Consider the following 13,901-nt stretch of genomic DNA (forward strand, 5'->3'; position numbering starts at 1 on the left):
GACCTCAAGCTCCACTGGTGTAGCACCAGCTGCTCTCTCACTTGCTGAATAGTCAAGGGCAGGCAGCACCACGATGCCTCAAATCGGCCTGCTATGCACCAGCAGGTGAGATTTTGAAAAAGCAGGTGTGTCCACCTTTCATGCAGTCCAACCCTGGATGAGCCTCGGCACCTCTGGGTGGCCCGAGGTTCCTCCTCTCCAACAGGGATGACTGCCCTTGAGACACAGAAGTTAAAAGATTAAATAGCCACATGCACAGCCTCAGTGAAGCATCTGCAGTGGGTCCTCAGCCTGCCTCCAAGTGCCTTTCCTCCTTTGGTACCGACCAGGGAAGCAGATGTGCCTACTTGGCACTGGCACTCAAAATGTGCCCAGCAGGGCCTCTTGCCCTAGGCAGGTGTCACTGTACCACTTGAAACTGGCGAGTCTAGGAGAAATTATTATTATCGATCCCATTTTACAGGTTTGGAAACAGGCCAAGAGACGTTACATAATGACTTCAGGTCTCACAATGACAAAACGGGTTTAAACCTCAATCTTGGGAGGCTGAAACCTGAGCTCCTTCTCTCTCATCTCTACTTCTCCCCATCTGCCTATAAAATCCTCATGTCCAAGGCAGATTTGTGCACAGCCAGTTATTAAATTAAATGTTTGCTGCCGTTTGTCAGTGTTAGATAATTATCATAAACCACTCACCTAAACAACTAAAGAGAAAAACAGGCCAATCCACGACCCAGCACACAAAGCAGAGGTACCCAGCCCTGTCTCCTGTCATACTCAGTCCAAAGGCAGCATTCACCAGTTCTGAGGCCCTGCAGGGTCTCCTGGGGCAGGAGAAAACTGCAGTAACCATACCACAGCTCCTTTCAAAACGTCCACATTTGACAATCGTTCCCCAGGAACAGACACAACTCATCCATGCTACAAAAGAACACACTGGACCAAGAACCAGAGGCTTGCTCTATTTCAGAAAAACTACCGGCCCTTCCCTCCACTGCGATCATAAATCCCCACCAGAGCTCGTCATCTTGCTGCCTGTTCGCCTGGCAAACAGATAGAGAGATGAGTCAACTGAAGCACAGAGCTGCCGGGGAGGATGCAGACGCCGGGCGCCCACGCTGGCACCGTGCCACACAGCAGGGAGCGAAGGTGGCCCTTCCAGCAAGGCTTTGGTGACCTCTAGTGCTCTGCAGGAGACCGAGCAACACGGAAGGCAGCCAATGCCCACACGTTAAGTGAAAACACGATATTTTGTAAAATTTGTGTATTTATCTGCCCACCTGCAAAAACAGTTTCACAGCAAACCCAAAGTTTCCAGATTAATTTGTAAAGGTGCCTGCGGTGGCTGCAGGCACAGGCGTGGGCGTCTTCAGAGGCAGACACGTGCTGGAGCACCTGAGTCCCAGGCCCGGAGCCCCCTCCCCTGTTGAAGGGCTGCCACTCCACAGCTTCGGCCATGGGGTCTGCTTCAAGACGGCAGGTGGCACCTGCAGCCCTCAACCTGCTAGCACTTGAACACCACAGTCCCTCCACGGGGCAGGCGCGAACAGTGCTGAAGTGATCCGCCCGCTCACATGTGAGCTGGCCGTGTGTCGCCTCACAGATGGGGAGCTGAGGGTTAGGACCCTGAGTGGCTCTGCTCAAGGTCACGCAGCCACCAGGAGGTGAAGGTGGGTTTGAGCCCTGGCCTAAGTGACTGCCCCTGCAGCCAGCGCACTCCCCAGCATCCTCTCGCTTCACTGATGAGACCCAGCACGCCTCATCTTTAAGCATGGCCCTCACCAGGAGCCCACCTACCCTCACTGCCCCTCCTGCCTCACTGCCTCCCACACAGTCATTCCAGCCTCCAAAGTTCTTCCAGTGCTGTGGTAATGCTAATGCCCAGCTGTGCATTTACGCCCCTGTGGTCAGCCCCCTTCCCTCTCCTGAGCACATATCTGCAGGAAAGCCAAGCTGAGCCCCACCAGGAGTGTGTGTGCCCTGCACAGGCCACTGTGACTACCAGCTCCAGGCAAGGACTACACCCTCGTCATACCTGCAAATCTGTGGCCTGGCACACTGCTAACCCTGCATAAGCCACCCAAGAATGAAGTTAACTGCCCAATAAAACCCAGCACTGCTGGGGACTGGCAGCCTCCCCTTGGAGGCACCAGGACCGTCCTTCTCCTGCCACCTTTACTGAGACTTCAAGGCAAGCCGGAGACAGCAGCCTCCCCAGCCTGACGATCCTGAGCAGCGCAGATGCCGACCTACCCCGGCCGGGTCCAGCCTGCTCACTCCCTTAGGCAAAGGCTGTGCATCAGTCTGTTCCTGCTCGCCAGCTCTCTTCTGTCCTGGTCCCTCTCTCTGGTGTGGGGCTGACATTGCCACTTCATACACACTTTCCATAGCCTCACTCTCGGTGTCTGATCTGGGAAATGGGCTGGGATGAGGGGCCTGAGGTGCAGCAGACGTGCTTTACAGAGGGCATTACGGCACAGAAAAGCTGGTATCATGCCAAGGGGCAAAGCCCACCCCAGCAGTCCATGTCTGGAGTCCACATGCTTAACTAGTATGTCCAAATATTTCTCTGTTCATAGACTCTGGTTATATACACATAAAGGATCAAGTCACGGACAAGAAGAATACTCACCAACTCTAAGATGGTGGTCAACTCTTTTTTTGTTTCTATTTAAGCTATTTACTTTCTATTGAAATACAGTAATCTCTACAGTCAGCATGGCAAAGCACCAACATGTTGAATGAGATGAGCGCCTTGTTATTATATGTTCAGGTAGAAAACGACCGTAGTCTCTCTCCTCCCCTCACCCTCTGCCCTCTGTCTCACCTAAGCCCCAGGCTCACCTACCTGCCTTGCACCATCAGCCCTCACATGCCTTGTACAGTTTGCCCTTCTCAGAGCCCAACCTGACCACCACATGCAGACACCAGGTGTTCCCGTGACCCTCTCAGGATCCTCACTGACCCTTCCCAAGTGCTGCCCCCTGAAGCCGTGGTTCCCCTTGGCTTTCCTCATGAGAGCCACTCAGACCAGCTAGCTATCTAAAATCCTCCTTGGACCCTCCGTTTGGCGATCTGGCATTATCAATCTACAACTCCCCTGTTTTAACAACTTTGTTTTGTTAGAACTTATGCAGATTCAGACTTAACTAACATTTGTGGAGTGCCCACTGGGTATAAGGAACTACACAAAGTACCACCACGGACTTCAGACTTCGTGTCTTATAAACCTGACACCTGGGGTGGTGACAAATGGCAAGCACTTCCCAAGTGACAAAGTCAAGGCACAGAGCTGGTAGAGGCCAAGTTGCTTCTCCAATCAGAAAAACCTGAGGGACAGCAAGTTCTGACTTTTTAAAGTAAAATACCATAAAAGGAAGAAGTGAGGGGCTGGGGAGATAGCTCAGTTGGTAGAGTGCTTGCCTTATAAGCACAAGGCCATGGGTTCGATCCCCAGCACCAAAAAAAAAAAGAAGAAGTGAAATCTACCAATAACTACATTGCCTGGCTATCCAGCTAACGCCCCAGAGTTCCTTCCAAGCCACAGTGCACTCTGGCATAGAGACGGTGGGGTCAGGAGAGAGCAACTGCACGAGCACTGTACCAAGTCCCAGGGGCAGAAGCAGGCTCACCTGTCGAAGATTGATATACACAGCGTTCTGCAGAAATTCTGAAGCCTCCATGCTCCTCTTCTGAATTGCCAGGACACGCACAGCTTTGACACATGCTTCCAATTCAATCACTCCAGCATTCTTATACTGTAGGGTATAAAAGGGGCACCTCGGTCAAAAAAGAGGTTTCTACCATGTTACAGCTCAGCGCATCCCAGGCACACGGCTTTTGTGACCAGCCCCCCACTGCACACCAATGGAGAACATGGTCCTTAGTAAGCATCCCATGTGGGTGCAAGAGGGGTTAAGGGGACTGAGTAAACATACAGTTGCCCACGTAAAGACATCTGCATTCATTAAAATAAAGCAATCACATTAACTTAATATTTTACCAAATTTCTAAATACAGGTTGAGGGTGCCTTATTCAGCAGTGCTTCAGACTCTGGGGTTCTCAGAGGGGACCCTTTTGCTTGGACTTGACTAGTGCACTTTCTGAGCATCAGTGCTAGTTAACCCAGTTGGAGTGATTTTCAATTGATGTAATTAGGGAAAATTTTCTTAAAATTGAAGAGAAGTTTGTAGAGGTGAGGCCATGTGGACTAGCACTTAGGAGGACCTGAGGTGGGCAGGGATAACACACTAGGATTCTCTTAGCAGAGGCACTAACACGGAAATCGAAGCACTCGGTCAACTGCGGACCCAAGTGGGCCTGGCCAGGTGGGACTGTTCACAAAAACGCAGCCTGCCTGCTTGCCAAGCTCAAAAAGCCACCAGGGAACCCGTCATCATCTCACTGATCACCTGCGAGGTGGGACACTGCTCTGTAGCTATGGAGCAGAAAGGCCGAGACGTCATGCCTCTCCCCGTCTCCGTGCCCATGACCCACACAGACCTGTGACATACTACAGGCAATTATCAGGGATGATCAGGAAAACGGACTACATAAACTTACCCAAAGACCAAGACTGAAGTCAGAGATCTACCAACTGTATACACCACCTCATAGTGCAACAAAGAATTAACGGAGGAATTTGATTCTATTGAACTAAAAAGAATGTTTTTCCCTCAAAAATCTTAAACCATTTCTATTTAAGTGAGAAAAAGGTCAACTTGATGTTTTTTCCACATATTTTTGGTCAAATTTACATATTTTAAATCATATCACAAAGAAATACGTAACAACAAATCCTATCATTACGTACAACTATAATGTACCAATAAAAAAATGTGGAAATGCTAGGCACAGTGCTCACGCCTGGTAGTCCCAGCAGCTAGGGAGGCTGAGGCGGGAGGATCACAAGTTCAAAGCCAGCCTCAGCAACTTATCAAGGTCCTAAGCAACTTAGCAAGACCCTGTCTCAAAATAAAATATAAAAAGGGCTGAGGACATGGTTCAGTGGTAAAGAATCCTGGTTCATCCCAAGTGTCAATACCAGTGCAGACAGTTACTGGAACCCTCCTGCATACCTAGATGTGCACACAGATGTTATCCCTGAGTGTGAGCTCTGAGAGGCAGGCGTGCCCAGGCGCGACCCACCTACCGAGCTCCCAGCACAGAGCCACACAGCTAACATCTCAGAATAAGTGAGGGAGCTGTCTCACTCATTCCAAAACAAAGCCCCTAAACAAATATGACCCCTATTCATTAACAAATTAATAAAGAAAATGAGACCCAAAAAGTAAAGCTTCCTGCCCACAGTCACGAAGCAAGTGACTGGTGAGGCAGGACCTGAGCTCAGACCACCGGGGCAGCTCAGCACCACACTGCCACCCTCCTGCTCAGGTCTGACCTGAGCTGGCCCCACACACATGCGGGTCCTGGGGGCAACCTCCAGCAAAAAGGAGCTTCTGTGCCCTGCTTCTCGGGATCTGTTTTCTCCCAAAGCCAGCAGGACAGCCCTGTGGAGCATGCGTGGGTCCAGAACCCCTTGCTGACTGGAGACTGTCTACAGGGAGAAAGCCTCTGTGGAGAGGTCACGAGGACAGTGACGACGGGGAGCACTAATGACTCCGCCAGACACCAGGACCCAAGTGAGCAGGGTGTCCACCCATCCTCACCAAACCACGGCCTTGTTACCTGTGTGCACACAATGACCCAAGGTTCTCATCCAAATTATGCCCCTGTGTGACTGACCGGGACGCGTGGCCTCTCTGAGCCTCAGGGTCCCTACAACTATAGAAAGGCAGAAGGCTATATGTGGTCTGCAGTTCCTTCCATCAAGAAGTACAGTGGCCCCGCATCTCAGCAGAACATCTCCATCTCAGCTCCCCCACTAGAGGAGAACTTCCTGGGTCGAAAGTGAGGCTCCAAGAAGAAGTCACTCGTGAGGCCAGGAGAGGGTCTGCTCAGAAGACGCCATCGTCAGCCCGTCAATGAGAACCGCAGGGAGTGCTGCTCACTCATCCAGTGGGGCGAAGCACAGCAGGCGTGTCTGCATGTCTGTGCACAATCACTGCAGAGTCCCTGTGTGCACACGTGTCCTTTCTGCACTATCATTCCCTGACAATGGACCAGCCTTAAAGGCAACCTCGTCTTGGGGGCTGATAGCATGGGAAGTCACAGGCCCTTTCTGTGGTGGTGAAAGAGGAAAGAAAAGAAGAAAGAGCAAAGTGAAGCAGAGGAACAAAGAACAAGCCAGAGAAGGCAGGGGCAGTGATGTCCTTCCTCCACCTGCATCCCATCCCAGGAGGAACTGGCGTTCCTGAGCCTTGCAGAACACAGACCTAAGGAACAGGAGACAATAGCCAAAGACCACTGAGCGGTGCTAACCTGCCTGTCACTGCGCAGCATTTCATACACATGAAATCATTTACCCTCATTAAGTATTCTATACAGCAGTCCTTCATGTCCCCACTCGAAAGAACAGAAAACAGAGCTCACGGAGGTCACAAGACCACAATGAAATGGGACAGCCAGGGAACGGCAGAGGGGCGGCCTCTCAGTCCTGTCTGACTCCCAGGTCTGCTCTGGCATACCCAGGACAGCCCTGATGGCCTTCCCATACAGATGGGCCTTAAGCCTTCCTGCCACAGGGCTCCAGGGGCCACTGAGGCTCAGGCCTGGCTGGCAAAGTGACATCTGCCTGTCATGCCCACAGGCTGGATATGACAGCAGGAGAAGTGGTCTCTGCGCACGCCCCATGGGCTCTCTCCAGGCCAAGGCGGCCACTACACCACTGCAGTGCATACACTCCACACGGTTCCTCCAGCAACCCACTTATCACCGTTGTGATACACTTGGGAAACAACTGTTAAAAATAGACAAGAAAGGGCTATTCTAAATGCTATGTGTAGGGCTGGGGAGATAGCTCAGCTGGTAGAGTGCTTGCCTCTAAAGCACAAGGCCCTGAGTTCGATCCCCAGTACCATAAAAAAATAAATAAATAAATAAATAAATAAATAAATAAGTGCTATGTGTGCGATGAACACTGACAAATCAACGCCGATTTATCACCTTTAAAGAGACAGAAAACATAGTGGCAAAAAAATTCTCATTCACAAAATAAACAAAAACACAAACAAAAACACACACATAACTAGGAATAAGCATCAAAGCAGTGCTCCCGAACAACGTGAAGAAAGCTACAACACACGGTGGTGATTCCTGCATGCAGGAGGCTGAGGCAGGAGGGTCTCAAGCTCAAAGCCAGCTTGGGCAACTGAGCGAGACCCTGTCTCAAAATAAATAAAAAATAAAAAGGGCTGCGGATGTGGCTCAGTGGTAAAACACCCCTCGGTACAATCACTAGAGGGGAAAAACCCTACAATACTACACAGAAAGACCTAAAATAAGGTGTCCTGACACAAGGATGTTGACAAATCACAAAGAGGAAAACAGCACGTGCAGATGAAGGAGAATCCAGGATAAGCAGAAGCACCACACACGCCATCAACATATCAGGCTGAATCTACTTTGAACAAAGTCCTTTAGTTTAAGAAACCCTAGGGCCAAAGGAGACTGAAAGATAAACAACGACAAAAAACAAAGTACTTCAGAGTTCTTCAGGAGTAATAAATTCATCATATTAGCCAAGAAAATTGGGGAAGGGAGGAAAGAACATTTAACAGGTGGGCCAGGGCTTAGCCAGCTGACAGAAGACCCCTCACAAGTGCACCTGGCCCCAGGTGTGGTCCCCAGTACTGCCAGGCAAAGAGAGAGGACAGGGAGGGCAGAAGGAAAAGGGCCCGTCCTCCTGGATAGGGAACGAACAACAGAGGGACGTTCATGGTGCTACAGAAGGAAAGCACGTCCATGTGAAGAAGTGAAGAGCTCAACATAGAGTACAGTTAAGTACTGAGTATAAGTGAGATTTCAAATCAAGGAAGAAAAACACCAATTCAGTAAACTCTGGTTGAGATGATTAGATAATCACCTGGAAAAAATAAGTTATATTCTTATGCCATAATGCAGACAAAATAAATTATAGATGATATCGGTATTTTAAAATATCAGTAACAGCAAACACAGATACACTCTGCATACATCCGCTTCTCCTAACCACAACTCTGTGATGAGTCCTATTGTCAAGCCCATTGTAGACAAAAACTGAAGATAGTTTTATCCTATTGTCAAGAAAGAATTTCAAGCAAATAACCAAACATAAAAACCATAAAGAAAGCAATCACTACATCACAAATATGTTCTTGACCACAACCAAAAAGAAAAAACCTTTTTAAATAAAATTTAAACACAAATAATATTAAGAAAAAGATTTGCAGGCTGGGGTGTAGCTCAGGGGCAGAGTGCTCGCCTAGAATACAAAGGCCCCTGGGTTCACCCTAGCACCACAAAAATAAAATTAAAAAAACAGATCTGCAATGTCTATGATAGACAAGAAAATAATACAACACACAAAGAACTTTTGCAAAGCAATAAGAAAAGCACCCTTAGATATATACAACGTACACAAAAGGATAATTCATAAAAGAAAATCAAACAGCTAACAAATGACAAATGTCCACTATCTTACGGGTAATCAAATACAAACTAAAATAATGGAAAATCACCTCTGCCTGTATATTGGCAAATATTTTAAAAGGATAACAGCTGGTGTTTTGAGGTGGGGGGAGCTGAAACTGTTGGCGACCTTTTTGAAAAACAACATAGGAATATACAACCCTAAAATTTTTTTATGTTCTTTGACTCAAGTCTACTTCTAAGAATGATCTCCTTTTAAAAAATCCACTGTTCACAACAGAGGAAAGAAAAATCGAAGCCAAGTGATATCCAGGAATGAGCCTGCTCAAGTCCACAGTTCTGTACGTACCTTTTCATCCTCTACTAAAGAAGGGATTTGGAAAGCGACTTGAAAATGACCTGTGAGAAATCTTAATGTCACTCCAGTGATTAAATGTCTAGAAATCTGACGTAAAGGAATATTCACACAAGAACACAAGAATTTATGTACACGAATGTTTGAAAAGCCTGAAAAGCAAGCATGGCCCTTGCTGCAGCTGGACCAAGTAGAGTGCAATACACCAGACTCAGAAGCCACGGGTCCAGTGCTGGCTCTCATGTGAAAGATGGGGATCTCATGATAACAGCAGCAAGACCAACAGGACAGAGGAAGGGGATGGAGCGGAGGGAGGAGGGGAGGCCGGAGGAAGCACTGGGGACTGACGGCCAAACTGCCATGTCCAGGTCCAGATACCCCACGGTGAATGCTGCTTTTTTGTGTGATCATGATACACTAGTTAACAACCATAGGAACAGAGGGAAGGTCAGGAGAGCAGAGCAAGAAGGTGGGGGGTGTGCAGGAGAGAAAGGGGAGATGCAGGGAGTGAGGCTGATCATCACATCACATGCACGTACGAACACCGCACAAAGAACCCCAGTCACGTGTGATCGAACGCACCACAGAAATAAGAATGCCCAGAAAAGCACTCTCCTGACGGTGGGAAGTGAGGAACCCTAACACCCACCCACAGGAGGCAACCTCGCAAACCACGGGCAGCTGAGAGCTGCTAAGAGTGGGCATCTCTTCTCACTCCAGGCACTGTCTGTGACAGCCCTGCACCAAGCAGCTTGGGGACAGACAACCACATGCACATGGGGATCTCCCCGCCATGCTCCCAAGAGCCCAGCAGTCTGAGGAGGAGGACATGAGCTGTGAAGTACCGTGAGTGGACAAAGCAAGCTGCAGAATGACAGACGGCCGGTCCCACGTCTGCAAGAAACACAACCACACCTCGCAGGCATAGGAGTCCTGAAAGGTGCACTGCCACCTCGGGAGGAGGGCAGCGGGCTCCTGCCCAGGAGCCTTCCTCTTCCACACAGCCCACGTGGCCCCTTTCAGTGTGTCATAAGCAGGCTGAGATTTTAAAACTTTCTCAGGGCAGGGTGTGTAGCCCAGTGACAGAGCCCATGCAAGGCCTGGCTTCAGACCCTAGCACCACAAAAAAAGGAAAAAATTAAGTCCAAAGTACAAGAATGTTGCACTGATGAAAACAGAATGCTAGAGAAGTCACTGAAAGTCGCCCCATGGAAAACTGAGCAGCCCAGAAAAGCACATCTCATGCCGAAGGAAAACCACAGTTCGCCACACAGCAAACGGACAGTGAGCTGGCCACCTTTGCGATATGCACAGCACGCGCTGACAAAGGCACCTAGAAAGCAGGTATGGAGCATTCATAGTGATTATCTGAGTACCGAGGCGACCACAGCCTCTTCCCCTTTCACCAAATGTCTTTCATCAAACACATACTGTGTTCAAACAAAAACCACTCTTGGACACACAGCATCACAGGCACACACAAAACAAGCAGGAGACCGCAGCATCACACAACAGGCGCTTCTGACTGAAACAACATGACATGCAAGACACAGAGTGGAGAGGCACCTTGCTGTAGTAGGAAATGGCCTCCTTGTACTTGTCGATGATGTCCTCGGGGCTAAGGCAGTTCTTGGCACGTCCAATTTCAGCGCTGGTGTCAGGGTTTATGCCGTTGGTCGTGAGGGCACCTGCAAATGCAGGAAACGAAAAATGATCTTCTGCTTTTCAAGTGTTGTTTCTTTGTTAAAGAGGAGCAGGAATAAGATAAGACCAAGACATGCCCTACTGAACTCTGAATAATGGAACAGCGGTTAAAGTCTTCACAGATCACATTCTCCCCTACAAGAGCCTTACCATCAAAGCACTCGATTAAATGCTAATTAACTCGGTAAGCTTTCCTCCTGGTTGGAACTGTGTATTAAAGAATATGAAACATATAACATAAAAGTGACATGTTTACAAAGGCATCTTAGCCGTTCTGAGATGGGTGCAGTCGGCATGCAGTCTCTCTCAGCCGGAAGCTCTTCTGGCTAGCAAGGGCCCATGCTGCATCTTCAAAGGAGATAAACCATGGGAAACATTTACTGAACTGCCTGCTATTAAACAAAATCACCTATGACTACCACCCTCTTTTCCATGCCTGTCATTTCTATTTCTGCCCAAATTCAGTCACTAACAGAACCCCTACTCCCCAGCCATCACACCCCCACAGGGAAGAGCTCTGGAGAAAGTCCGGTTTTCAAACATAACCAACTCGGAGAACTCCAGAGGGGAAAAAGGATGGAATATCCTTTGGTTTCCCAGAATAGTCCTAAGGCTGAGCAGCAGGGAGAGTGGGGCTTCTCCCGAGACCCTCGTTCCGTGCCCCAGGCTAGGACGAGCCCACTGCTGTCTACAGCCAGGGCATGCACCGCACGCTCCCAGGAGGCACTTTCCGGCCCTTGTTTCCAATCTGGAGCCAACTTCCTTACCTGTGTCTTCACTCTAACTCTGTGAGCTGCCTCAAACGTGTTTTGGAACAAGACAGAAGAGGAATGAACGATAGGTAAGTGGAAAGATGGCGGTGTGACATCCCAATACACAGGCAGAAAAACTACAAACCAGAAACAAAGAAAACGCCATGTGCGAGATTCCTCCTCAGTAACAGGAGAAAGAACCCTCACCAAAACCCCGCACAGAGGCAGGGACTTGCACTTCTGTGTCCTATAGATTCTGTGAAAATCACAGCAAGAAATGAGAGGAAAGAACTATAAATGCTAACAGGAAAGGGCATCTTAGATGAAAACACCTGAAATATATCCTCTTCAAAGAACACGCTCAGATCAGCAAGAGCCAGTGACCCGGCCTGTGTGCCCACAGAACTGAGGTGTCCCTTTGGAGCAAAGTTCACACAGGGTGGTCACCATACCACCACAAAGCAGCACCTGTCACCTTACGCTGAGGACTCCACCCCCCATGGCCAGCCCAAGGGAGGAGCTCAAAGGGAGCCCCACTTCTGCAGGGCAGGGGCAGGTCCTGAGAGGCCGGTGTCCCTGCTAGGAGCCTCCCAGGACAAGCCTGGGGCTTATGCACTGCTATGCATGTTCCCTTGGCTTATAATACATTTGATTCTGGCACAAATTAACATTTAATAAATGACGGGGAAAATCACCTTTACATTATTGTCATTCTCTTTTCCCCTAGAGAGAGGAAGGAGAGCCGTGGGGGTTAGAGGGAAGCAGGCTATTTGCTTCTCATGTGGGACCTCGTCTCCTCTGTCACGCGGCACAGGATGAGAGCACCAGAGAGGAGGTCCCCAGATGCTCCTCCGTCTTTGGATAAAGGACATCAGCACCGAGACTCCGTGAGCAACTTAACTCCAACCCCCAGGCTGGAGCAGACAGCAAGGGCAGTGTCGTCGGTGGGAAGGCAGGCAGAGCAGAGCACTAGGGAGCGCTTACTAGGCCAGACTGATTTAATTCCACTCAATAAAAGAATAACAAGCTCTAAATATACTAGAGCTCAGTAGACTTGCTTTTCCTGACAGCCACAGTTCTGACAGCCCCCCAGGAACATTCCTGTGGGCCAGGGAAACAGTGCCATCAAGACCAACAGCCCTGCCCTGCTGCAGGAAAACCAACGCCACAGGCAGAGAACCAGAGTGAAAAGGCAGGGAGGCGGGGACGCCAGCACCTGGCTCCTCAGGGACGCACCCTGCAATCCTGCGATCACTGGCAGGCAGCTGCAAGCTCCACTTCACACAAGAAGGAACTCAGAAATACAGATAAAACAACGCAAGAGAAAGCGGAAGTAAAGCAGAAATGAATGATGCTAGAGAGAAAGGCAAAGCCATATAGAGAGGAACTGAGACAAGTCCTCAGGTGGCAATAATTCCTGCAGCAGCTACCATGCCAGTGTCAATGAGGCTTCAAAACGGTGCCGCCCAGCTGTCACTAGCAGCAAGACAGTGATTCCATGAGCCTGGAAGGTAAGCTGGACCAGCACACGACAAAGCCTGCAGTGTCAAGGCACAACCCTGAGGGAACAAAACTAAGAGGGACCTTCTCACTCTGGTTCTGGGAACCGGATGGCCACCTGTGGACAGGAAAATGAGACCCTCACCTCCGCCGAACACCAGAACAAACTGCAAGTGGGTCTGGGATCTATAGGTAAACAGAAAGCCTGAAGAGGCTCAAAATCCAGCACAAATTCCTTCAGAACCTAGGTACAGTGAAAGACCATTGCGACTCAAACCAAATGTAGCAAAAAAAAAAAAAAAAACTATATATTCAACTTATTAATCATACAGCAAAACACGACACCTGAGAAAATACCCACAACACACCACAAAGTGCGTATCTCTGAAACATGAAGAGTTCATGAAAGTTGAGAGAAAAATCCAGTTACAAATTCAATGGACTATAAACAGTGAAAATAAAGTGGCCGTAAGGACCAGATAGAGCACACCTGTGATCCAGCTGCTCAAGAGGCCGAGCAAGAGGATGGCGGGTCCAAAGCCAACCTGGACAACTCAGTGAGACCCTGTCTTAAAATAAAATAAAAAGGGATGAGAGTGTGCTTAGGGGTAGAGTGACTGCCTAGCATAGTATAGGTGAGGCCCTGGCTTCAATCCTCAAACTGCAAAAAAAAAAAAAAAAAAAAAAATAGTTTGAAAAGAAAAAGAAAGAAAGCTCTTGAGCCAGTAACCTAAGAAACTTGAAAAAGAAGACAACTAAATTCAAAGCAAGCAAAAGAAATAAATGAAATAGAAAAATCAACCAAACTAAAAAGTTGTTTTTCAACGTGATCAACAAAATTGACAAATGGACAAAAAAAAAAAAGTGATCTTAGTGTAATCACTAAAATCAGGGTGAGAGAGTAGATGTAGTACCAGCCTCACAGAGCTGGACAGGAAGACCTAGGAATGCTGGAAACAGCTGCCAAGTCAGTATGTGTAATCTAGATGAGATGGCAAAGTCTTGGAAAGACATAAACTACCAAATCCAACTGAAGAGAAAGAAAATCGGAATGAACACA

At 48.6% G+C, this 13,901-nt stretch overlaps 1 protein-coding gene across 1 annotated transcript in view; it reads right to left on the reverse strand.

Annotated features, from left to right (window-relative positions):
- TRAPPC9 (trafficking protein particle complex subunit 9) overlaps window positions 1-13,901 on the reverse strand; it is a 568,317-nt gene that overhangs the window by 525,121 nt on the left and 29,295 nt on the right. The window contains exons 7-8 of the mRNA XM_079106933.1: window positions 10,452-10,573; window positions 3,633-3,758 (exon numbers count right to left, since the gene is read on the reverse strand). Of these exons, the coding sequence (XP_078963059.1) occupies window positions 3,633-3,758; window positions 10,452-10,573 (248 nt within the window). The remainder of the gene's footprint in view (window positions 1-3,632; window positions 3,759-10,451; window positions 10,574-13,901) is intronic.

The sequence above is a fragment of the Sciurus vulgaris genome (assembly GCF_902686455.1).
Source record: "Sciurus vulgaris genome assembly, chromosome: 1".
Classification (NCBI taxonomy): domain Eukaryota; kingdom Metazoa; phylum Chordata; class Mammalia; order Rodentia; family Sciuridae; genus Sciurus; species Sciurus vulgaris.